The sequence below is a fragment of the Rhincodon typus genome, chromosome 25, assembly GCF_021869965.1.
Source record: "Rhincodon typus isolate 14 chromosome 25, sRhiTyp1.1, whole genome shotgun sequence".
Taxonomy (NCBI): domain Eukaryota; kingdom Metazoa; phylum Chordata; class Chondrichthyes; order Orectolobiformes; family Rhincodontidae; genus Rhincodon; species Rhincodon typus.
In genome coordinates, this window is record NC_063356.1 from 35,044,231 (window position 1) to 35,063,414 (window position 19,184).

The following is a 19,184-nucleotide window of genomic DNA, read 5'->3' on the forward strand; positions in this document are numbered from 1 at the left end:
CCTATTCCGGCCCCTATTCATAACTCTTTCTCCGATTTATCAATTATATCATCGGTGCTGCTTCCCTCTCTTGTCAAGAATTGGAAAGGTTTATCGATTTCGCTTCCAATTTCCACCCCGCCCTCTCTTCCACCTGGTCCATCTCTGACTCCTCCCTTCCCTTCCTTGACATCTCTGTTTCTATTTCTGGGGTAAACTGGCAGCTAATATCCACTACAAAACCAACGACTCCCACAGTTACATAGGCTATACGTCCTCACACTCTCCTTCCTGTAAGGATTCTATCCCATTTTCCCAGTTACTTTGTATCCATCAAATACATTCTGATGATGCCAACAACAGAGCCTCCAAAATATCCATCTTCTTCCTCAACTGAGGATTTCCCAGCACTGTTGTTGACAGGACCCTCAACCGGGTCCACCCCATCTTCCGCACTTCCACCCTCACCCCCCCTCTTCCCTCCCACAACTGCGATAGGGCTCCCCTTGTCCTTCCCTACCATCTCACCAACATCCACATCCAGAAGATCATTAGTTGCCATTTCCGTCAGCGAGATGCCACCACCAGACACATATTCCCCTCCCTTCTCCTTGTCTGCCTTCTGCACGACGAATGAGCTGGAGGATGAAGTGGAACTTTGGAGTGGTGCAGCCCTTTGGGACTACATGGTCCACTCTTTCTTCACTCCTGACACACCCCCACAGCATCTATCCTTGCAATCGCTGAAGGTGTAACACCTGCCCATTTACGTCCTCCCTCCTCAGTATTCAAGGGTCCAAACATACCTTCCAGATGAAGGAGCGCTTTACCTCACTTCACACAATTGAGTCTACTGCATTCACTGCTCACAATGTAGTCTCCTCTACACTGGGGAAACGAAGCACAGACTGGGTGACTGCTTCACAGAACACCTACATTCTACCTGCAAAAATGACACTGAGCTTCCTTTTGCCTGACACTTCAACACACCATCCTGTTCCTTGGCCAATACATGTCTCAGGCTTACTGTAGTGCTAAAGCAAAGGTCAGCGTAAATTGGAAGAACAACACCTCCTTTTCCGCTTGGTAACCCTCCAGCTTTCTGGAATCAATATAAAGTTCAATAATTTTAGAGCTTCAACTCTCCTGTGTCTTTTCCCCACCCTACCACACCAGGCCTTGTTATCACATAATCTGCTATTGCACACAATCCATTGTTAGCCATTAACATCTCCATTAATAGCTATTCACCCACCTAGCCAGCTTGTTATCCACTCCTTTGTCTGTCCAACTGTTCTTCTCTCTCTTTGGGCTCTATTCCTACCTATCGTTGACTGCTTAGTCCCTACCTCCACCCTTTCATCTGCATAAAAACCAATATTTTTCTAGCCACCACCAGTTCTGAGGAAGAGTCACTAGTCCCGAAATGTTAACACTGACTTCTCTCCACAGATGGTGCCAGACCTGCTGAGCTTTTTCAGCGATTTCTGTTTTTGTTTCTGATTTAAAATATCCACAGTTATTTCTGTTTTTATTATCATTCTTAGGGGGGCTCGACAGGTAGATGCGCAGAGGATGTGGGACAGTCTCAGACAAAAGGACATAATCTCAGTGTAAGGAATCATCCAATTAAGATAGAGATGAGGAGGATTTTTTTTCTTTCTGAATCTGTGGAATTCTTTACCACAGAGCGTTGTCGAGGCTGGGTTGCTAAATGTCTTCAAGGCGGAGATGAACAACTTCTAATTATTAAGGGAATCAAGCATTATGCAGATAAAGCACGGAAATGGAGTTAAGGATTATCAAAACAGCTAAGATCTCATTGAATGGAGGAGCAGACTTGATGACTTGCTCTACAATGTATGGTCTAAGACACATCATTCTGACTAAGAATTATATGACTATACCTCCAATGTCAGAGTCAAAATCCTGGACTCCATTCCTAACAGTACTGTGGGTATACCTGCACCAGGTGGAGTACAGTGGTTCAAGAAAGGGGTTCACCAATTCCTTCTCAAGGGCAATTAATGATGGTAACAAATGATGGCCTTGCTAATAATAGTCATACTCATGAAGGAATGAGAAAAGATCAACTGAGTTGAGCCTTGTCCACATTAAAGGTCCACAAAAGGTGAATTTTTTTTCAGGTGAAACAACTTGACATATAGAACATGAGGTTCGTTGATTTATCCCCTTATCCTGGAGTCACTGAGTCTAAATGTCATGCGTGTACTACTGCCTTAAGGTCATCGGAGTCAGTTTAAAAAAAGATCGAAACTGAGGCCTGGCTAAATTGCATGTGTGCACACAATACGACATGAAGAAAACAGAAAATTTTCACCATGAAATTTCTATTGCCTAATTTGTACTGAAGTACTGCTATAGCCCTAGGCAGGTTGCATTTGATAATCAGGAAAAGGTGTGATGCACTTTGTAATTAACTGCATTAAAACTGAAATAATTTAGACCTAAAAGTTTAATTTATGCTATTTAGTCGTTATTTATTATTGTAAATCATTGAAGAGATAAAATTCCATATTCCATGAACATACATTGGCAGCAAACGCTTCATAAAATTTTCTCCAGTTCAGGTAAATGATAATCTTTCCAGGAGATGCACATTATTACTATTAGATACATTATGTTTCTGTGATTTTATTTGTAATGGAGATCAATGTCGTCAACATTGTTGTATGTCATTGACAAGAACAATTAATTTGGACATAAGTACACCAAGTATAATTTTACCATTTAATTAAAAGGACCCATTAATTATTGACAGACATGTTCTGTACTTTATTCTCCAAACTGGTATCAGAGAATGCAGGTTTCTTCTTGCTCCCTTCTTGCTGCTTCTTCTGTTTTTTCGATGGTTCCTGATCAATTGGTGCAGGCTTAACAAACCTGATCAGCTCAGTTAAACCTATTGAATACAGCATAGATTTGTGGGTAGAGAAAGATGAAACGCTTCATTTAATGGGTTAATGTTCAGAAAATCAACTAATTGTAAGAACTGTAGCTTTACTTTCCTGTAGTTGTAAGTTAGCCATTCAAAGGAATTTGAAAACATCAGTTGGAGTAGAGTTTTGCTTTGTTTGAAGAACCCATTACATGCTTAGCAAGCAATTATAACATTTAAGAAAATTATTTTCATCATTTCCCTTGGAATTACTTCCTCTTACTGAAGGATCTCGTGAGCACCCTTTGCAGAATGTAATGACTTTGATATCACACAAAGAGTGTTAAGCAGGTTATTGAATTATTTGGTCTGATTCAATCCTGACTCTGCTCAGACAAGTGCACCTTCCAGTTACAATTGCTTCACAATGACAAAAGAAGGTTTTAGGAGTGATTTTCCTTCTGACTGCCTTCGGGGTTCTCAGGTTAATGCTCATGGTGCCAATTGTTTCCTCAGTCAGGGCCAAACAGAAAACCTTGTAATCTGTAGTGCTGAATATCAAATTTCTCAGTGAATCTATATGTGCTTGTTAAAACAAAATGCTCCAGTTTCACAGTAAATAATGGTTCTGTGAAGGGAACTTCAAAACGTTACACAATTTTCAACAAGTCTGGGATGAGAAAATGTCATTTATCAAAAGCTCATCCATTAGTAATCCAGGTCTAGCAACATATCCTACATCTATAGACTGCAAGTACAGCAAACTTTGTTTTAATTGGCAACTTATGAACCAGCACTCTCAATAAACTGGCAAAAATTATATATGAACACCATGATGTTTACTGTATTATTCTGTCCAATTATTACAGTTTTTAAAAATTTATCTCAATGTAAATATATTTGTTGTTCAATTGAATGGCCCTATGAAATATCAACAGTTGATTCAATTTTGAGTCAATGTCTTTTCAAATATCGCAATCAACTGCAATATCTGAGTGTCATTTGAGGGTATGAGTGAGAAGGCTGTCTGCTGATAAGTATTAACTAAGGCAATGTTGCAACATAAAGCATAAATAAGCAATTTATGCTGTAAATAAATGTATAACAGTGATGTATATGCCACCTGCATTATGTTTCTATTACTTGGTGCGTGTTTTTACTGTGATTATATGGACTTTTTAATTATCTGGAATATTTGATCAACCTGCACACTCCTGATCCCACAGGTGCTAGTTAAGACTAGGTTTGCTGTATCTAATTGCAAATGCTTCCATCATTTAACACTGATTTCAACTATTTTCATAAGATTATTTAGAGCCTCAGCTTGGATTTCTTCTTTTTCTCTTATTGTCAGTGTCTTTTTAATCACTATTTATAAATTCTTTCACCTTCCCTTCCATATCTGCTTAAATTATCTCAGCTCCTACCTTCGTAGGAACAGTAACATTTCATTGATCAGTTCATCCAGTTCAGAACCAGCTCATTACTCCTATTTGACTTATTCCATAATAGTCAGGTTATATATTAATCCAATACCACTTGACTAGCAGCTACTGACTGGCTCATAATTTAATCCCATTATTATATTCATGGCATCTCACATTGTACCAAAGACTGATAATAACTTAGAACTATTTTAAGGCATTTAACTAGATTTAGGCAGATTATATTGCAATTGACATAATTTTGAAGTTAGTTATTGTTGTAGTGCTGTAAACATAGCAGCCAATATGCACATTGTGAACAGCAATGTGACATTGACTGATAGCTAAATATTGGCCAGGATAGTGGGTATAACTTCCTTGTTCTTTTTCACTAAGTTGAGTCATATTGCTAGTAGGACAGTGGCCAAACACTAAACACTTGGCCTGTCAGACTCTTACACTCATGGACACTTTTTCTACTTACCTGGTGGCATGTATGGCCTTAGAATTTCTGGCACCACTATACCTTCTTCAGACTGGTAATTCTCCAGGATAGCACACATAACACGAGTTGTTGCACACATCGTAGCGTTTAGCATGTGCACAAATTCAGCCTGGGAAGAAGAGTAGTGTGATATTTATTGTGAATTTTTTTTTGTTTAACTACAACCTTAAAATGAAAGAATTCTCTTTTAAATCAATGGGCTCTTCTTTCTCTTCACCCTGCAATTTTCTACCTTAAATCAATCCTGTAATAAAGGCTCCTACAGTTTCACAAGCACTGGTTGTCCACCAGTACAGTTACAAATAATTCAAGTCTCATATCTCAGCTTTGGCTGGGGCAGATTGTTTAACCATGCCAGACATCACACACGAGCCCAACCTTGTCCTCACTTGATATCCAGTCACATGCACCTCCACTAAGAATTACTCATGAGAGATCAGGACAACTGGAAATCCTAGCTGTTTCCCTTCTCTGGGTTACCAGCCAAACCCAGCTGCCTCATCAAGTGTAACTGACTTACTGTCATAACCAGAATTTCTTGATTTGTGAGACTGATTCCAATGCTATAGATTTATACACTCACATTCTTCATCACTGAATAAGCTTTACTAAATACAAAAGTATCAATTTTCATTCAAGAACTGTCAATCTGTCCACCTGAGTATGTCAACTGACAAGTCCATCATAATGTTCTGATTTAGGTATAGATTATAAATGCATCAAGCAAAATTCTAGTTAATAAAAATACTCTCTTCCACTTAGATTTTCCTGCCTAATACGATTTCCTTTAAAATTATCGTTTTGATCCTTTCCCTATACTTTGGTGGGTAAGTGTTTGTTAAGTATAGTAAGACCTAGATAAGGAAAGACTTTGAGCAGAGTACCTCCCCTTAACCAGATCAATCAGGATGTGCCAAAATGACTTGCATGTTTCCATACTAATAACAACCATACCAGTGGTCACACATTCTATTGTTATTAAATGCTTCCTGAAAATGTGGATGCCAGTTAACAAATAATGGGACTTGTTTATAGTCGTGCCATAATTGAACATCACATTGATGCCTCCCTGAGAACTGAGGATATTTGCTCACAAAACATAGGAAAGTCACAACAGTGACTAGCTAGCATGAGCACTAGCCAAGAATGTTGAGTCCTGAAGGACATAGCTGCCAGACTGGGCCTGTGTTAGGTGCTGAGAGATGCAAAACAAGGAAAAATACTACTTAACTTCACCATCACCATTCTACCTATTGAGGTTTTTTGGTCCATGACAGTTTTGATAGTAAAGACCTCTGTGGAGAATTTGACCTGGCTTCATACTGAGTACGTGTTCCATTGTGTTGAATAGCAGAATCATCACGCTAAATGGGGCGATTCAGAATCATCACGCTAAATGGGAGAGATTCAGAATCATCACGCTAAATGGGAGAGATTCAGAATCATCACGCTAAATGGGAGAGATTCACTCATCACGCTAAATGGGAGAGATTCAGAATCATCACGCTAAATGGGAGAGATTCAGAATCATCACGCTAAATGGGAGAGATTCAGAATCATCACGCTAAATGGGAGAGATTCACTCATCATGCTAAATGGGAGAGATTCAGAATCATCATGCTAAATGGGAGAGATTCAGAATCATCATGCTAAATGGGAGAGATTCAGAATCATCATGCTAAATGAGAGAGATTCAGAATCATCATGCTAAATGAGAGAGATTCAGAATCAGCCTGGCAGTTCAAAATTGGACATGTGGGCCATCAGCAGCAAATTAACTGCATTTTACCATAATCTGTATCCCCATGGTCCAGAATATCCCTTTCATTATCTTTAAGCCAAGAATCAACCCTCATTCAATGAGGGTTGTTCAGTTGTACCCAATCCACCGGAAGTTGATGAGAAACCATTGGCCAGAAACTTCTGTGCCTGTCGTACAAGCACCTTTACCAAATGGATTCCACTGATACAAAGCAGCAGTTCATCGCCAGTAAGGGTAATTTGGAACGTGCAATAAATGCACAACACCCTTGAATGAGCAAAATGAAAGTGACTTTTGAAAATTAGTTTCTTCAGCATATCCCAACAGACACAAGTACAACAACTGAAGCTTTCCCTCGCTTTCCTTTTCGACAAATGGTTACATTCATCAAGACAAAGGAATTTTCTGTTGTCGAAAGGAACACTTCCATTTTTGCCATCCCGTACCTCAATCAAGGTCAATCAGGATAGATCACTGTGAAATACAGTACTAACTCAATCCAATCCAATGTTATTTAGACATTGTATAAAAACAGACCTCACTTTGCCAAAGTGAATTTACCAATTGGAGAGGTAAGAATGTGGTGTTGTAGTAATGGCACGAGACCTAGTAATCCAGAGGCTCAAACTAATGCTCTTGAGACATGGTTTGGATCCCACAATGGCAGCTGGTTTAAATTCAAATTAATAAATCTGGAATTGAAAGCTTGTCTTAGTAATGGTGACCACGAAACTCTCAGTAATTGTCATGTAGTGTTGTAGAATAGACAGACCTAGGGATTCAGGCATATAGTTCTTTGAAATTTGCATCACAGGTAGACAAGGTGGTTAGCATGCTTGCCTTCATTGCTCAGACCATAAAGTATAAGCATTGGCACGTCATGTTGAGATAGTACAAGATGTTGCTGCTGCCTCTTCTGGAGTACTGTGTGCAGTTCTGGTCACCCTGCTACAGGAAGGATATTATTAAATTGGACAGGGTTCAGAAAATGTTTCCCAGGATGTTGCCGGGAATGGAGGGTTTAAGCTATAAAAATAGGCTGGGACTTGTTTTCACTGGAGTGTAGGAATTTAAGGGTAATCTTAGAGGTTTATTAAATCATGAGGGGCACAGATAAGGTCTTTTCCCTAGGGTGAGGTGCAGTGATGGAGTGGACTTCAAAACTAGGGGCATATTTTAAGGTGAGAGGAGAAAGATTTAAAAAGGACATGAAGGGGCAACTTTATTTTCAACATAGAGCGTGGTTCATGTACGGAACGAACTGCCAGAGAAAGTGGTGGATGCAGATACAGCTACAGCAGACGTTTGGATAAGCACATGAATCGGAAAAGTTCGGAGGGATGTGGGCCAAACATGGGCAAGTGGGATTAGTTTAATTTGGGAACATGGTTGGCATGGACTAGTTGGACCAAAGGGTCTGTTTCCATACTTTATGACTCTATGGTTCACTAAAGTCTTTAAATTCCTGAAGAAAAGAAATCTGCTGTCCTTGCCTGCTCTTGCTGGAATGTGATTCTCGACTCATAGCAATTAATTCTTAACTGCCCTCTGAAATGGCTTTGCAAGTCTTCAGTTAAAGGGCAAATAAGAATGGGTACCAAACGGTGACCTTAGCAGCAACACTCATATCCCATTAAAGAATCAAGAATTATTTTAAAACTAGTTTAGTGTCAATTTGTGCAAGCAAAGGGCACCTTTGTCTTGCATCCACAAAGACTGGTTGTAGAATGTTTTTATTATGTTACAATTGTCTGGGAGTTGTTCTGACTTCATCAATTTTACTCTGGATTTTCAAAGTGAAAGGACAGTGTGTTGCAGTGCACCATCGCATCATTTTATATCTGTTGACTCACTTTGTCCATCATTTTTTTGGTTTGTCCATATCGGATTCGTAACCTTCGTGCTTGGTAATCTGTGCAGTTAGAACAAGACACTAACTCCCGAAAGGCAACTGAGCCAGGAAACCAGGCTTCCAAGTCGAGCTTTTTACTTGCAGCATGATTCAATGCACCTAACAAAGAATAAACATAACACATTTCACACTAGCTTATGATGCAAATTAAATGAATCAAATAGAATAAAAGTATATTATTTCATTTGGAAAAGTTTTTGACAAGGAAACAAGTGGCCAAGATCCAGAGACACAAGGTCACTCTTCTACCTGCTCTGCCCATATCCTTTCAAGAAATTCACAGAATTGTGACAGTGCAGAAAGCAGCCAGTTAGCCCACTGTGCCTGCACCAGCTCTCTGAACAAGCATTTCACTTAGTGCTATTCTGCTTTCTCTCCATAATCCTGCATGTTGTTCCTTTTCGAATAACATTATACTCCCCTTCTGAATGCTTCAATTGAACCTGGTGCTCTCCTTGGTTGATGGGTTGGTCATGGGGGTCACGGTTTTGGGGTGGGGAATGCAGAGGATTTGAACAGGATTTGAGAAAGAACCCTTTTTGCTTGGAGGATGTTAAGAATCTGGAATGGAAACCTTACAATCTTTGAAAAATATTTGGATGAGCACTTGAAATATCATGGCATTCAGGGATGTGGGACAAATGCAGGAAACTGGGATTTGTGCATCCTTAGTCACAGTAATTGTCTATGCAGACTTGATGGGCCGAAGAGCCCTTTCTGCACTGTATGACTCCACGATTCTATGCCTCCACCACACTCAGGCAGTGCATTTCAGTCCATAACCACTTGCTACATGAAGAAGCTTTTCTCTTGTCACTTTTGCTCATTTTGGCACTTAGATTTAAATCTGAGTCCTCTCATTCTCAATCCTTTCGTTAGTGGGAATAGTTTCTCCTTATCCACTCCATCCAAACCCTTCAAAATTCTCAATACATTGGTCAGATCTTGTCTCAGTGTTCTCCTCTCCCGTCAAGACAGTCCTAACTTCTTCAATCTATTTTCAAACTGAAGCTCCTCATCCTTGGAACCATTCATGTGAATTTTTTTTGCACACTCTCTAATACCTTCATGCCTTTATAATTAACTATACAGTTCATTAGCTCTTTGGCATCTATGGTAGTTTCAACTACAATCAAAGTTTGCTAGGATTTGCCACTCTTGCACATTTATTGTAACAACTTGACCAAAAAAAACGCATTCAAAGGAAGCGAGTGAACTCTGACAAGAAGTCTAACTGTATCACTTAAACTACTGAATTTTTGATATAAACTGAGCAGATCAAGCTTTACAAATACATTTATTTATCACACACAACTACTAAACACTATGATAATTTTAAGAAGTTCTCTTGTGCATTGTGCTGTTACATATTCCCAGTTGTTCAAATTGTCTAAAAACAAGACAGATAAGTGAAGTTAGCTTTTAAAAAAGTTAAACACATTTCTATAGGAACATAGATGATAAAAACACAGAAGGACCTTTGTCTCCATTTCTCACCTATAATTTACCAACACATATTTAACTTTTCAATGAGTTCAACATCCAAATTGTTTGTCTTGAATATAACGCATGTCAAGAACAATGATAAAGAGGTTCAATCACTAACCACCACTCAAAGCAACTATATGATTTTTCTAGTACCTGATACAATATTTACAATGCGATAAGGAATGCCCAAGGATTGGTAGAATGTTTCAGCAGTTCCAATCATCTCCTCGAAAACATCCCATGATTTATTATCATGTGGAGATGCAAAAACAAACTGTTCAATCTGTGAAAACAAAACCAGATTTATGCTAAATTAGATCTCTGCTGTGAATCAATCTTACCTTACCAAATCTACTGATTTACAATTCTGACATTCTGTTCACAAATTATTACTGTTAAATGGAAGTGTTTGATGTATGCATTTGCTGCTCCCATAGTAAAATTTGTCTTGAGGCAACAAAATATATTTTCTAATTCTTACATGGGATGTGGGTGTTTCTGGTTAGGCCAGCATCTGCTGCCAATCACAAATGTCCTTAAAAAGGTGGAGGTGAGCTTGAACCATTGCAGTTCATTTGGTGTAGGTTCTTATGCTGATGTTAAGGAGGGAGTTCCAAGATTTTAACCCAATGAAAATGAAGAAACGTGATCCAGTTCCAAATCATGATGGTGTAAGACTTGGGAGAGATTTGAAAAGGTGGTGCTTAGTGGCATCTGCTGCCCTTGCCCTTCTAGAGGTTGAGAGTTTGGAAGTGCTATTGGAGGAATCTTAGTGAGCTGCCACAGTGCAACTTGTAGAGGGTAAATACCTCTGGCATTGCAGTCGGTGTTAACGGAATGAATGTTTAAAGTGGTAGATACTGTTCCAATCATTTAGATTGCTTTGTCCTGAACCATAGGTGAACATTTTGAGTATTACTGGATTCTTGCAAGAGTATTCCAAAACATTTCTGACTTCTGTCCTGTAGATGTTGGATAGGCTTTGGAAGGTCAGGAGGGGAGTTACTTTGTAGTGATAAAGATGATTATTTTTTCTTCCTGTTTTCTTCCCAAACACCTCCTTGCTGGCTTAGACACTATTTATTGGACTACTGATAATTCACTTCAGTGACCATAATTATGTGTTACACTGATTACTGATTGCATTAATAGAATTCAGCATAAGAGCCACTACATCCAAATACATCTATTCCCCCCCTGAAATTCTCACATGTATTTCCAGGAGAAGAATTAGGAGGAGAAACCTTGGCTGACCATTCTTTCTCCTATCACCAAGCCAAACAGTGGTAACCCAGTGTTGGAATGGGTCTTATCAGCAACAAAATCTGGGTAGTCCAGCATTACACGGTGTCATATCACACCGTGTAATTGACTGAGCTGTCTTCAATACCAAGTATATTTACAAACATTTTGAATTACCTTCTCAAATTGGTGAACACGGAAGATTCCTCTAGTGTCACGGCCATGGGAGCCGACCTCCTGGCGGAAGCAGGTGGAAATTCCAGCATATTTAATTGGAAGATCCTCAGGTTTTAACCATTCATCTCTGTGAAAAGCTGCAATTGGCTGCTCAGAAGTAGCGATCAAGTATTTCTCATCAACTGAACTGTCTTCCGATTTCTCACTGCCTTTTCCAATAACCTGATGAGAAAACGGAGATTAGCACTTTAGTACAAGAACAGATTTCTGCACCCCATCACGTTCCTTCCAGCATTCTTAAGTGCTGATTTTTGCTTATCCTATTGAATATAATAAGTTAGCGTAAATTAAGAAAGGAAATTGCACTTATTTATAACAATTACTTACCTAAAACACTTAGCATGGGAGTGAAAAATGAAATAGTATTCAATAGAACAGTGGTTGCTTATTGCTAACTGAGGAAGATATGCAGTTGTAGTGGATACAGCTTATCAGCACTGTGTAACTGTAGATTTAGGAAGAAAATGTAAATATGGTTGTGGTTTTTACTAAGCACATGGGAAGAGTATAAATCAGAAAAGGTCATATTACTGTTATACAGCATTTGTCAGATCCTCTCTCGCGTAATGCACAGTTCTCATTATCAAGCCATCAGAAAATACTGTTTTTGGGGTTGTATGAAGGCAAAGGTACTGAAAAATATTTTGAAGAAAGTTTGTTTGTCTGAACATTTTAAACCAGTTACTACAACGATGAACTAAGACCTACAGATTCAAGAGGTCTCAACCTAACTTACAGTCTTCTGCTTTCTGCAACAGCAGTGATGGATTCTGTGTCTTTACGTTGACAGAGGACATAGTGGGGATTCTCTCTCCTGACTACTTTTTAGATAGTTTTGTTGAAATCTTCTTTTTGGTACTTGCTGCATCTACTTTTACAGTCTGAAATAAAAACATTAAATTCCTGGAAATATTCAGATCTGGTATCAGCTAGAGAGATAGAAACTTATTTTACGATTTAATTCTTGAGGACAATCTTTCCGAAACCAGAGTACAGTCAAATAGTGCCAGCAGTTCTATGGTAGCTGGAACACTGCAGTTATTTTTGATATTTCAGCTGAGAAGAGTAGTTACCTTCACGTTATTTAACCATGTGAACAGTCCAGTTAAATGTATTGCAGTAACACAAACATTTGCACACGTGCACTCTTCAAGGAGTAGCAATGGATACCAAGGGACAGGAACATACCTGAATTTTTGCTATTCCAATTTATCTAGTCTCCCCTATGATGGTTAAGATTAGTTCAACATCACAAATCTGGGATCTTCCAATCCAAATGGCTCGATATAACATTAGGCAGCACATAATGGTGCAGTTCTGGTTGCCAGGCTATGGTTATGATCATGTACATATGTTGCATGCATTCTTCAAAAGGACTTGCTGTTACACTGAAGCTAATCGTTATTGGGCGGCACGGTGGCTCAGTGGTTAGCACTGCTGCCTCACAACGCCAGGGACCCGAGTTTGATTCCAACCTCGGGCGACTGTCTGTGTGGTGTTTGCACATTCTCCCCGTGTCTGTGTGGGTTACCTCTGGGTGCTCCAGTTTCCTCCCACAGTCCAAAGATGTGCAGGATAGGTGGATTGGCCATGCTAAATTGCCTGTAGTATCCAGGGATGTTTAGGAGAGGTGGGTTAGACATGGAAAATGCAGGGGAAGGGGAAGGAGTCGGGGTGGGATGGACTTGTTGGGCCGAATGGCCTGTATCCACACTGCAGGGATTCTATGATACTTGGATAGGGTGCAGAGAAGGTTTACTAGGATGTTGCCTGGTCTGGAGGGTTTTAGTTATGAGGAGAGGTTGGATAAACTCAGATTGTTTTCACTGGAAAGACAGAGGCAGAGGGGCGACCTGACGAAGGTCTACAAAATTATAAGAGGCATAGATAGGAGTGGATAGTCAGAGGCTTCTTCCCAGATTGGAAAGGTCAACTGCAAGGAAGCACAGGTTCAAGGTGAGAGGGGGAAAATTTAGGGGAGAAGTGCAGGGAAAAGTTTTCACACAGAGGGTGGTGGGTGCCTGGAACGTATTGCCAGTGGAGGTGGTGGAAGCAAGTATATTGGCAATGTTTGAGATGTATCTTGATAGACAAAAGAATAGGAGGTGAACAGAAGGATAGAAACTGCGTATGAGCAATAAGTAGCAGATCCACGTAAAGATTAGGAATCAGCGCAGGCTTGATAGGCCAAAGGGCCTGTTCCTATGCTGTACTGTATCGTGTATATATATTAAGCAAGCTATCAGAAGAACCCAAAACTGAATTCCAAAAGAGGATTACAGAAACATTTTGAAATAGTAAGAACTGCCGATGCCGGAGTCAGAGATAACACTGTATGGAGCTGGAGGAACACAGCAGGCCAGGCAGCATCAGAGGAGCAGGAAAGTTTCGGGTCAGGACCCTTCTTCAGAAATGGGGGAGGGGGAAGGGAGCTCTGAAATAAATAGAGAGGGGAGGGGTGGGTCTGGGGAAGGTAGGTGGGATGATATTAGGTGAGTGCAGGTAGGCAGTGGTGGGGATTGGTCAGTGAGGTGGAAGGGGTGGATAGGTGGGACAGAAGACAGACAGGTTGTGTCAGGTCAAGGAGGTGGGGTTGGTCATGGGATGAGGCCAGGGTGGGTAGATTTTGAAACTGGTAAAGTCCACATTGAGACCATTCAGTTGTAGGCTCCCAAGGTGCTGCTCCTCCAGTTTGTGGGTGGCATCATTGTGACACTGGAGGAGGCCCAGGATGGGCATGTCGCCCAGGGAGTGGGAGGGGGAGTTGAAGTGGTTTGCGACTTGGAGATGTTGTCATTTGTCGCGAACCGAGTGCAGGTGCTCTACAAAGCGGTCTCCGAGCTATTTATTACTGGATATAGCACTTTCATTACTGTAATACCTTATAAAGTTCTTCATCAAACTGACTAAGTTGGGCCACTTCTTGCATTACTTCTTTTCTCATAAAGAATGGCGTATAAAGTGGAGTATAGCCTTGGCTGGACAGGCATCGCAGAGCATACTGGATCAGGGCTTGTTCTAGAAATACCAAAGGACCCTGTAAAAACAGGACTGAAAACATTAAATACAATTCACAGGTCATGATTTGACTACTCTTGTAGATAACTATACTTCTAAATTTGAATCTGCCAACATCATTTTGCATGTACACAAAGTTGAATCTGAATTTCAAGATCAACTACCTTTTCCTTTTGATCCCTCTTCTGGCAAGGTAAAGTTTATTTAAAGAATACAAGTGTTTGACCATTCATAGATGAAAACTACTCAGTAACGATTGCAAAAGGAAACAGACATTGACCTGCACAGCAGGGACCAAAGTTGATTTACCTTGTGCAAAATGAGGAAAAACATACAAAAGTATGTTACAGGTAGCTGAACATTACAGATATTTTCCTTTCTTATGTTTTTAGACTATATAAATATAAATGTAACATGTAGCACTGATAATTTGCACTGCACACCCTACATACGCAAAAGGAAATTCAAAAATCAAATATATTTTTAAAAAATAACCTAATTTAGTACATTTTAAAATAATTGTTATAAGCTACAATAACTAGTCATGGAAAAAATCTTTTGAAAATATTCTCAGTAATTGCCTCTGCTGTGTTAATAATCCTAATCTCACTGCATATTAACACATTACAAATCACTGGGTTACAGTTATCCATTCATTCGAACAAGAGTAGATGATATTATAATTGCAATCATTTTAAACAATAAAGAATCACTAGGAAAACTCTTTTCTCGGTCTCACCAATGGTGACAAAAAATTAACCTCAGGCACGGTGGTACAGTGGTTAGCACTGCTACCTCACAGCGCCAGGGGCCCGGGTTCAATTTCACCATTGGGTGACTGTCTGTGTACAGTTTGCACATTCTCCCCGTGTCTGCATGGGTTTCCTCCGGGTGCTCCGGTTTCCTCCCACAGTCCAAAGATGTGCAGGCTAGGTGGATTGGCCATACTAAATTGCCCGAAGTGTTCAGGGATTTGTACATTAGGTGGGTTATAGGGGGATGGGTTTGCGTGGGATGCTGTGAGGGTCGGTGTGGACTTGTTGGGCCGAAGGGCCTGTTCCCACACTGTATGGATTCTATTCTATGATCAGCTCTTCCAGATCAGCCACACCACTTTTTCCTTTAGACATTGTTGGGATTATTGTTGAACATTGTCCACAACTGGAAAAATACCTGAAATGTCAGATCAGAAGCAGGACTCTCTGTTGATCCTATCTTCCCCATGCCTAGAGGTGCAGAGACCAAATGGTTCTCCACTTGTACCTTGACTGAAGTCAGTACACTCAAGTAAAACATGAAACCTCCTGAATTTGGTCAGCTCAGTGTATTTACCCACTGAGCGAGTATGGGTGTGTGGGGTTTTGGGGAAGGAGAAGTCAAGATGGGAAGTTGCTGAGAAGTCATTTATCAGTTCACAATCCTCTGTTTTCTTTGATTGTGTCCCTAAAATGAGCCTCTTCCGGTAATGAGATGGAGAGCTAGCCACAGCTGAGATGACAACCAAGATGCTCAGTTTCCTTGATGGCTTATGGCATATTGACTGAATGCTGAGTGGCCGACCTAACTGGGAACAGAATGTACAGATTCAGTCCAGAATCCATCACTACCAAGTGACGTTTGGTTGTGTGCAAGAGCACTTTCGGATATTAAAAAAAGAGAAAAAAATCATCAGCAGACACTCAGCACTCTTCTTCCTTTCTCTGGATCGGGGGCCTGCTTTCAAGTCCCAGCTACTCCATAGGTATGCAATATGTGTGGACAGATAAATTAGAAAATATCTGTTTTTCTGCAGTCAAACAGGCCATTTTGGGAAGATTAACATTCAAACTGTGTACTTCAAAAGCCAGGTACCAGATTGGGTACCCACAGATCAAATGCTGCCTCAGAAATAAATAAAATTCCTCAATAGTGCAGGATGATTTGATTGCTGACTAGAATACTAACAATTAGGGACTGAGAAGACTCAGAATCAAACAGTGGAGGAGAAATGTACAGAAAAATCCCAATAGTTTTCTTGGATTCTATTTACTTATACTGTGTGGATTTCACAGATTGCTGCAAGATCTTTTCAAAACATTTATGTTTAACTGCTTTCAAACTCACCTTCAAGAAATAGCCACGGCTCCCTGCCACTACAGCCGCCTTCTCTCCTTCAAAGCCATCAACCATTACCACTAGGTCAACGTGGGAGTACTTTTTCGTGACTGTACAGTCTCCCCATGTTCGCTCCACTTTATTGTCTACGTCCTGTAAAAGGGGGAACGTAGGGATCCTCTAAATTTTCTTCATATTCCAAAATCAGATATAAACTGAACATGCAATTTTTCGATAATTAACCACACATTATCTCATAGACGGGTAAAAATAATTGCTAATTCTTTTACAAATATGATGACTGAATTTGTTTAAGACACTTCTGAGACCTCAGCTAGATTATTATGTCCAATTGTGGGTTCCACACTATAGGGTGGACAGGAATGCACTGGGGAGAATGCAGAAGCGGTTTATAAGAACGGTTCCAGGGATGAGGAAATTCAGTTATGAGGATAGATTGAAGAACTTGTGACTGTTTTCTTTGGAGAGAAGCTCAGAGGAGATGTGATAGAGGTTTTCAAAATTACATACGGGCTGGATAAAGTAGATAGGGAGAAACTGATCCTGTTCGTAAAAGGAACAAGAGCAAGAGTGCATAGACTGTGAGGAAAAACTTGTTCATTCTGCGAGTAATCAGGGTATGGAATGCAATGTCTAGGGGTGTGGTGGAAGTAGGTTCAGTTTTTTTTCCCAATTCACTTGTGAGACATGAGTGTTGTTGGCTGCTAACATATACTGCCTGCCCCTAGTTGCCTAGAGAAGGTGGTGGTTAGCTGCCTTCTTAAACCATTGCAGTCCATGAACTGTTAGTAGAGCCACAATGCCTTCAGGGAGGATTCTGACCCAGCGTGAGTTAAGGAATGAGGTTGTTGACTTGCTCACCAAGCTGGCTTGTTCTTGTTCAGACGTTTCGTCACCATGCTAGGTGTCATCATCAATGGAGCCTCCAATGAAGCGATGTTATTCTACCCCGGCTGGAATTTATACTGTCTGGTCCGTTATGGTGAGTAATATCATTTCTGGTTTTGATCTGTATGGGTTTGTATATGGGGTCCAATTCTATGTGTTTGTTGATTGTATTACGGGTGGAGAACCATGCCTGTAGGGATTCCCTTGCGTGTGTATATTTGGCTTGGGCTACTATGGTTACTTTACAAGCAGAGTCGAATAACATCGCTTTATTGGAGGCTCCACTGATGATATCACCCACCATGGTAACGAAATGTCTGAACGAGAACAAGCCAGCTCAGCGAGCAAGTCAACAACCTCACCCACAACCTGAGCTACAGATCTTTGCCAAAACTTTAAACAGTGAAGGAATGGCAATATACTTCCAAGTCAGGATGGTGAGTAGCTTGGAGAGGAACCTCCAAGTTGTGGTGTTCCCAAGTATCTGCTGCCTTTGTCCTTCTAGATGGATGTGGTCGTGGGTTTGAAAAGTGCTGTTGGAAGGATCTGTGGTGAATTTTTGCAGTGCATCTTGTAGATAGTACACCCTGCTGCAAATAGATGTCGGTGGTGGTGGGAGTGGATGCTTATGGATGTAACGTCAATCAAGTGGGCTGCTTTGTCCTGGATGGGTCAAGCTTGTTGAGTGTTGTTGGAGCTGCACCCAACCAGGCAAGTGGGGATTATTCCATCACACTCCTGGATTTGGTGAGTCAGGAAGTGAGTTACTTGCTGCAGTATTCCCAGCCTCTGACATGCTGCTTTAACCACTGTATTTTACATGGCAGGTCCAGTTGAGTCTCTGGTCAATGGTAAACCCCAAAGATATTGATAGTGGAGGATTAAATGATGGTAAGACCACTGAATGTCAAAGGGTGATGATTAGATGGTCTCTTATTAGGGATGGTCATTGCCTGGCATTTGTGCGGTGCAATTGCTACTTGTCACTTGTCAGACTAAGCCTGGTTATTGTCCAGATCTTGTTGCATTTAAATAAGGACTGCTTTAGTATCTGAGGAGTTGCAAATGGTGCTGAATATTGTGCAATCATTGGCCAACATCCCTACTTCTGACCATATGATGGACAGAGGTCATGGCTGAAGCAGCTGAAAATGGTTCGGCCAAGGACACCTCTCTGAGGAACTGCAAAGTTGTCCCAGAGCTTAGATGACTGATCTCCAACAAACACGACTATCTTCCTGTATGTCAGGTATGACTTTAACCAGTGGAGAGTTTGCTCCTGATACCCATTGATTCCAGTTTTGCCATGGTCCTTGATGTCACATTCGGTCAAATGTGGCTTTGATGTCAAGGACTGTCACTCTCACCTCACGTCTGGAATTCAGCTCTTTTTTCCATGATTGAACCATGGTTGTAAGGAGGTCAGGAGCTGAGTGGCACAACCTAAACTGGGCGTCACTGAGCAGGTTGTTGTTGAGCGGGTGCTGCTTGATAGCAGTGTTCTTGACACCTTCCACCACTTGACTGATGATCAAAAGTAAGCTTTTGGGGCAGTAATTGGCCGGGTTGGATTCACCCTGCTTTTTGTGGACAGGACATAGCTGGGCAATTTTCCGCATTGTCAGGTCGATGCCAGTGTTGCAATTGTACTGGAACAGCTTGGCTAGGGAACCAGCTAGTTCTGGAGCATACGTTCTCAGTACTATTGCTGAAAT

At 40.7% G+C, this 19,184-nt stretch overlaps 2 protein-coding genes across 2 annotated transcripts in view; both read right to left on the reverse strand.

Annotated features, from left to right (window-relative positions):
• The window catches only part of LOC109913838 (cadherin EGF LAG seven-pass G-type receptor 2-like), a 990,249-nt gene that overhangs the window by 318,195 nt on the left and 652,870 nt on the right, over positions 1–19,184 (reverse strand). The gene's annotated exons all lie outside the window — the stretch shown is intronic.
• The window catches only part of sars1 (seryl-tRNA synthetase 1), a 28,297-nt gene continuing 11,572 nt past the window's right edge, over positions 2,460–19,184 (reverse strand). The window contains exons 5-11 of the mRNA XM_020519103.2: positions 16,570–16,713; positions 14,330–14,485; positions 11,389–11,610; positions 10,123–10,252; positions 8,423–8,580; positions 4,787–4,916; positions 2,460–2,902 (exon numbers count right to left, since the gene is read on the reverse strand). Of these exons, the coding sequence (XP_020374692.1) occupies positions 2,748–2,902; positions 4,787–4,916; positions 8,423–8,580; positions 10,123–10,252; positions 11,389–11,610; positions 14,330–14,485; positions 16,570–16,713 (1,095 nt within the window). The 3' untranslated portion in view covers positions 2,460–2,747. The remainder of the gene's footprint in view (positions 2,903–4,786; positions 4,917–8,422; positions 8,581–10,122; positions 10,253–11,388; positions 11,611–14,329; positions 14,486–16,569; positions 16,714–19,184) is intronic.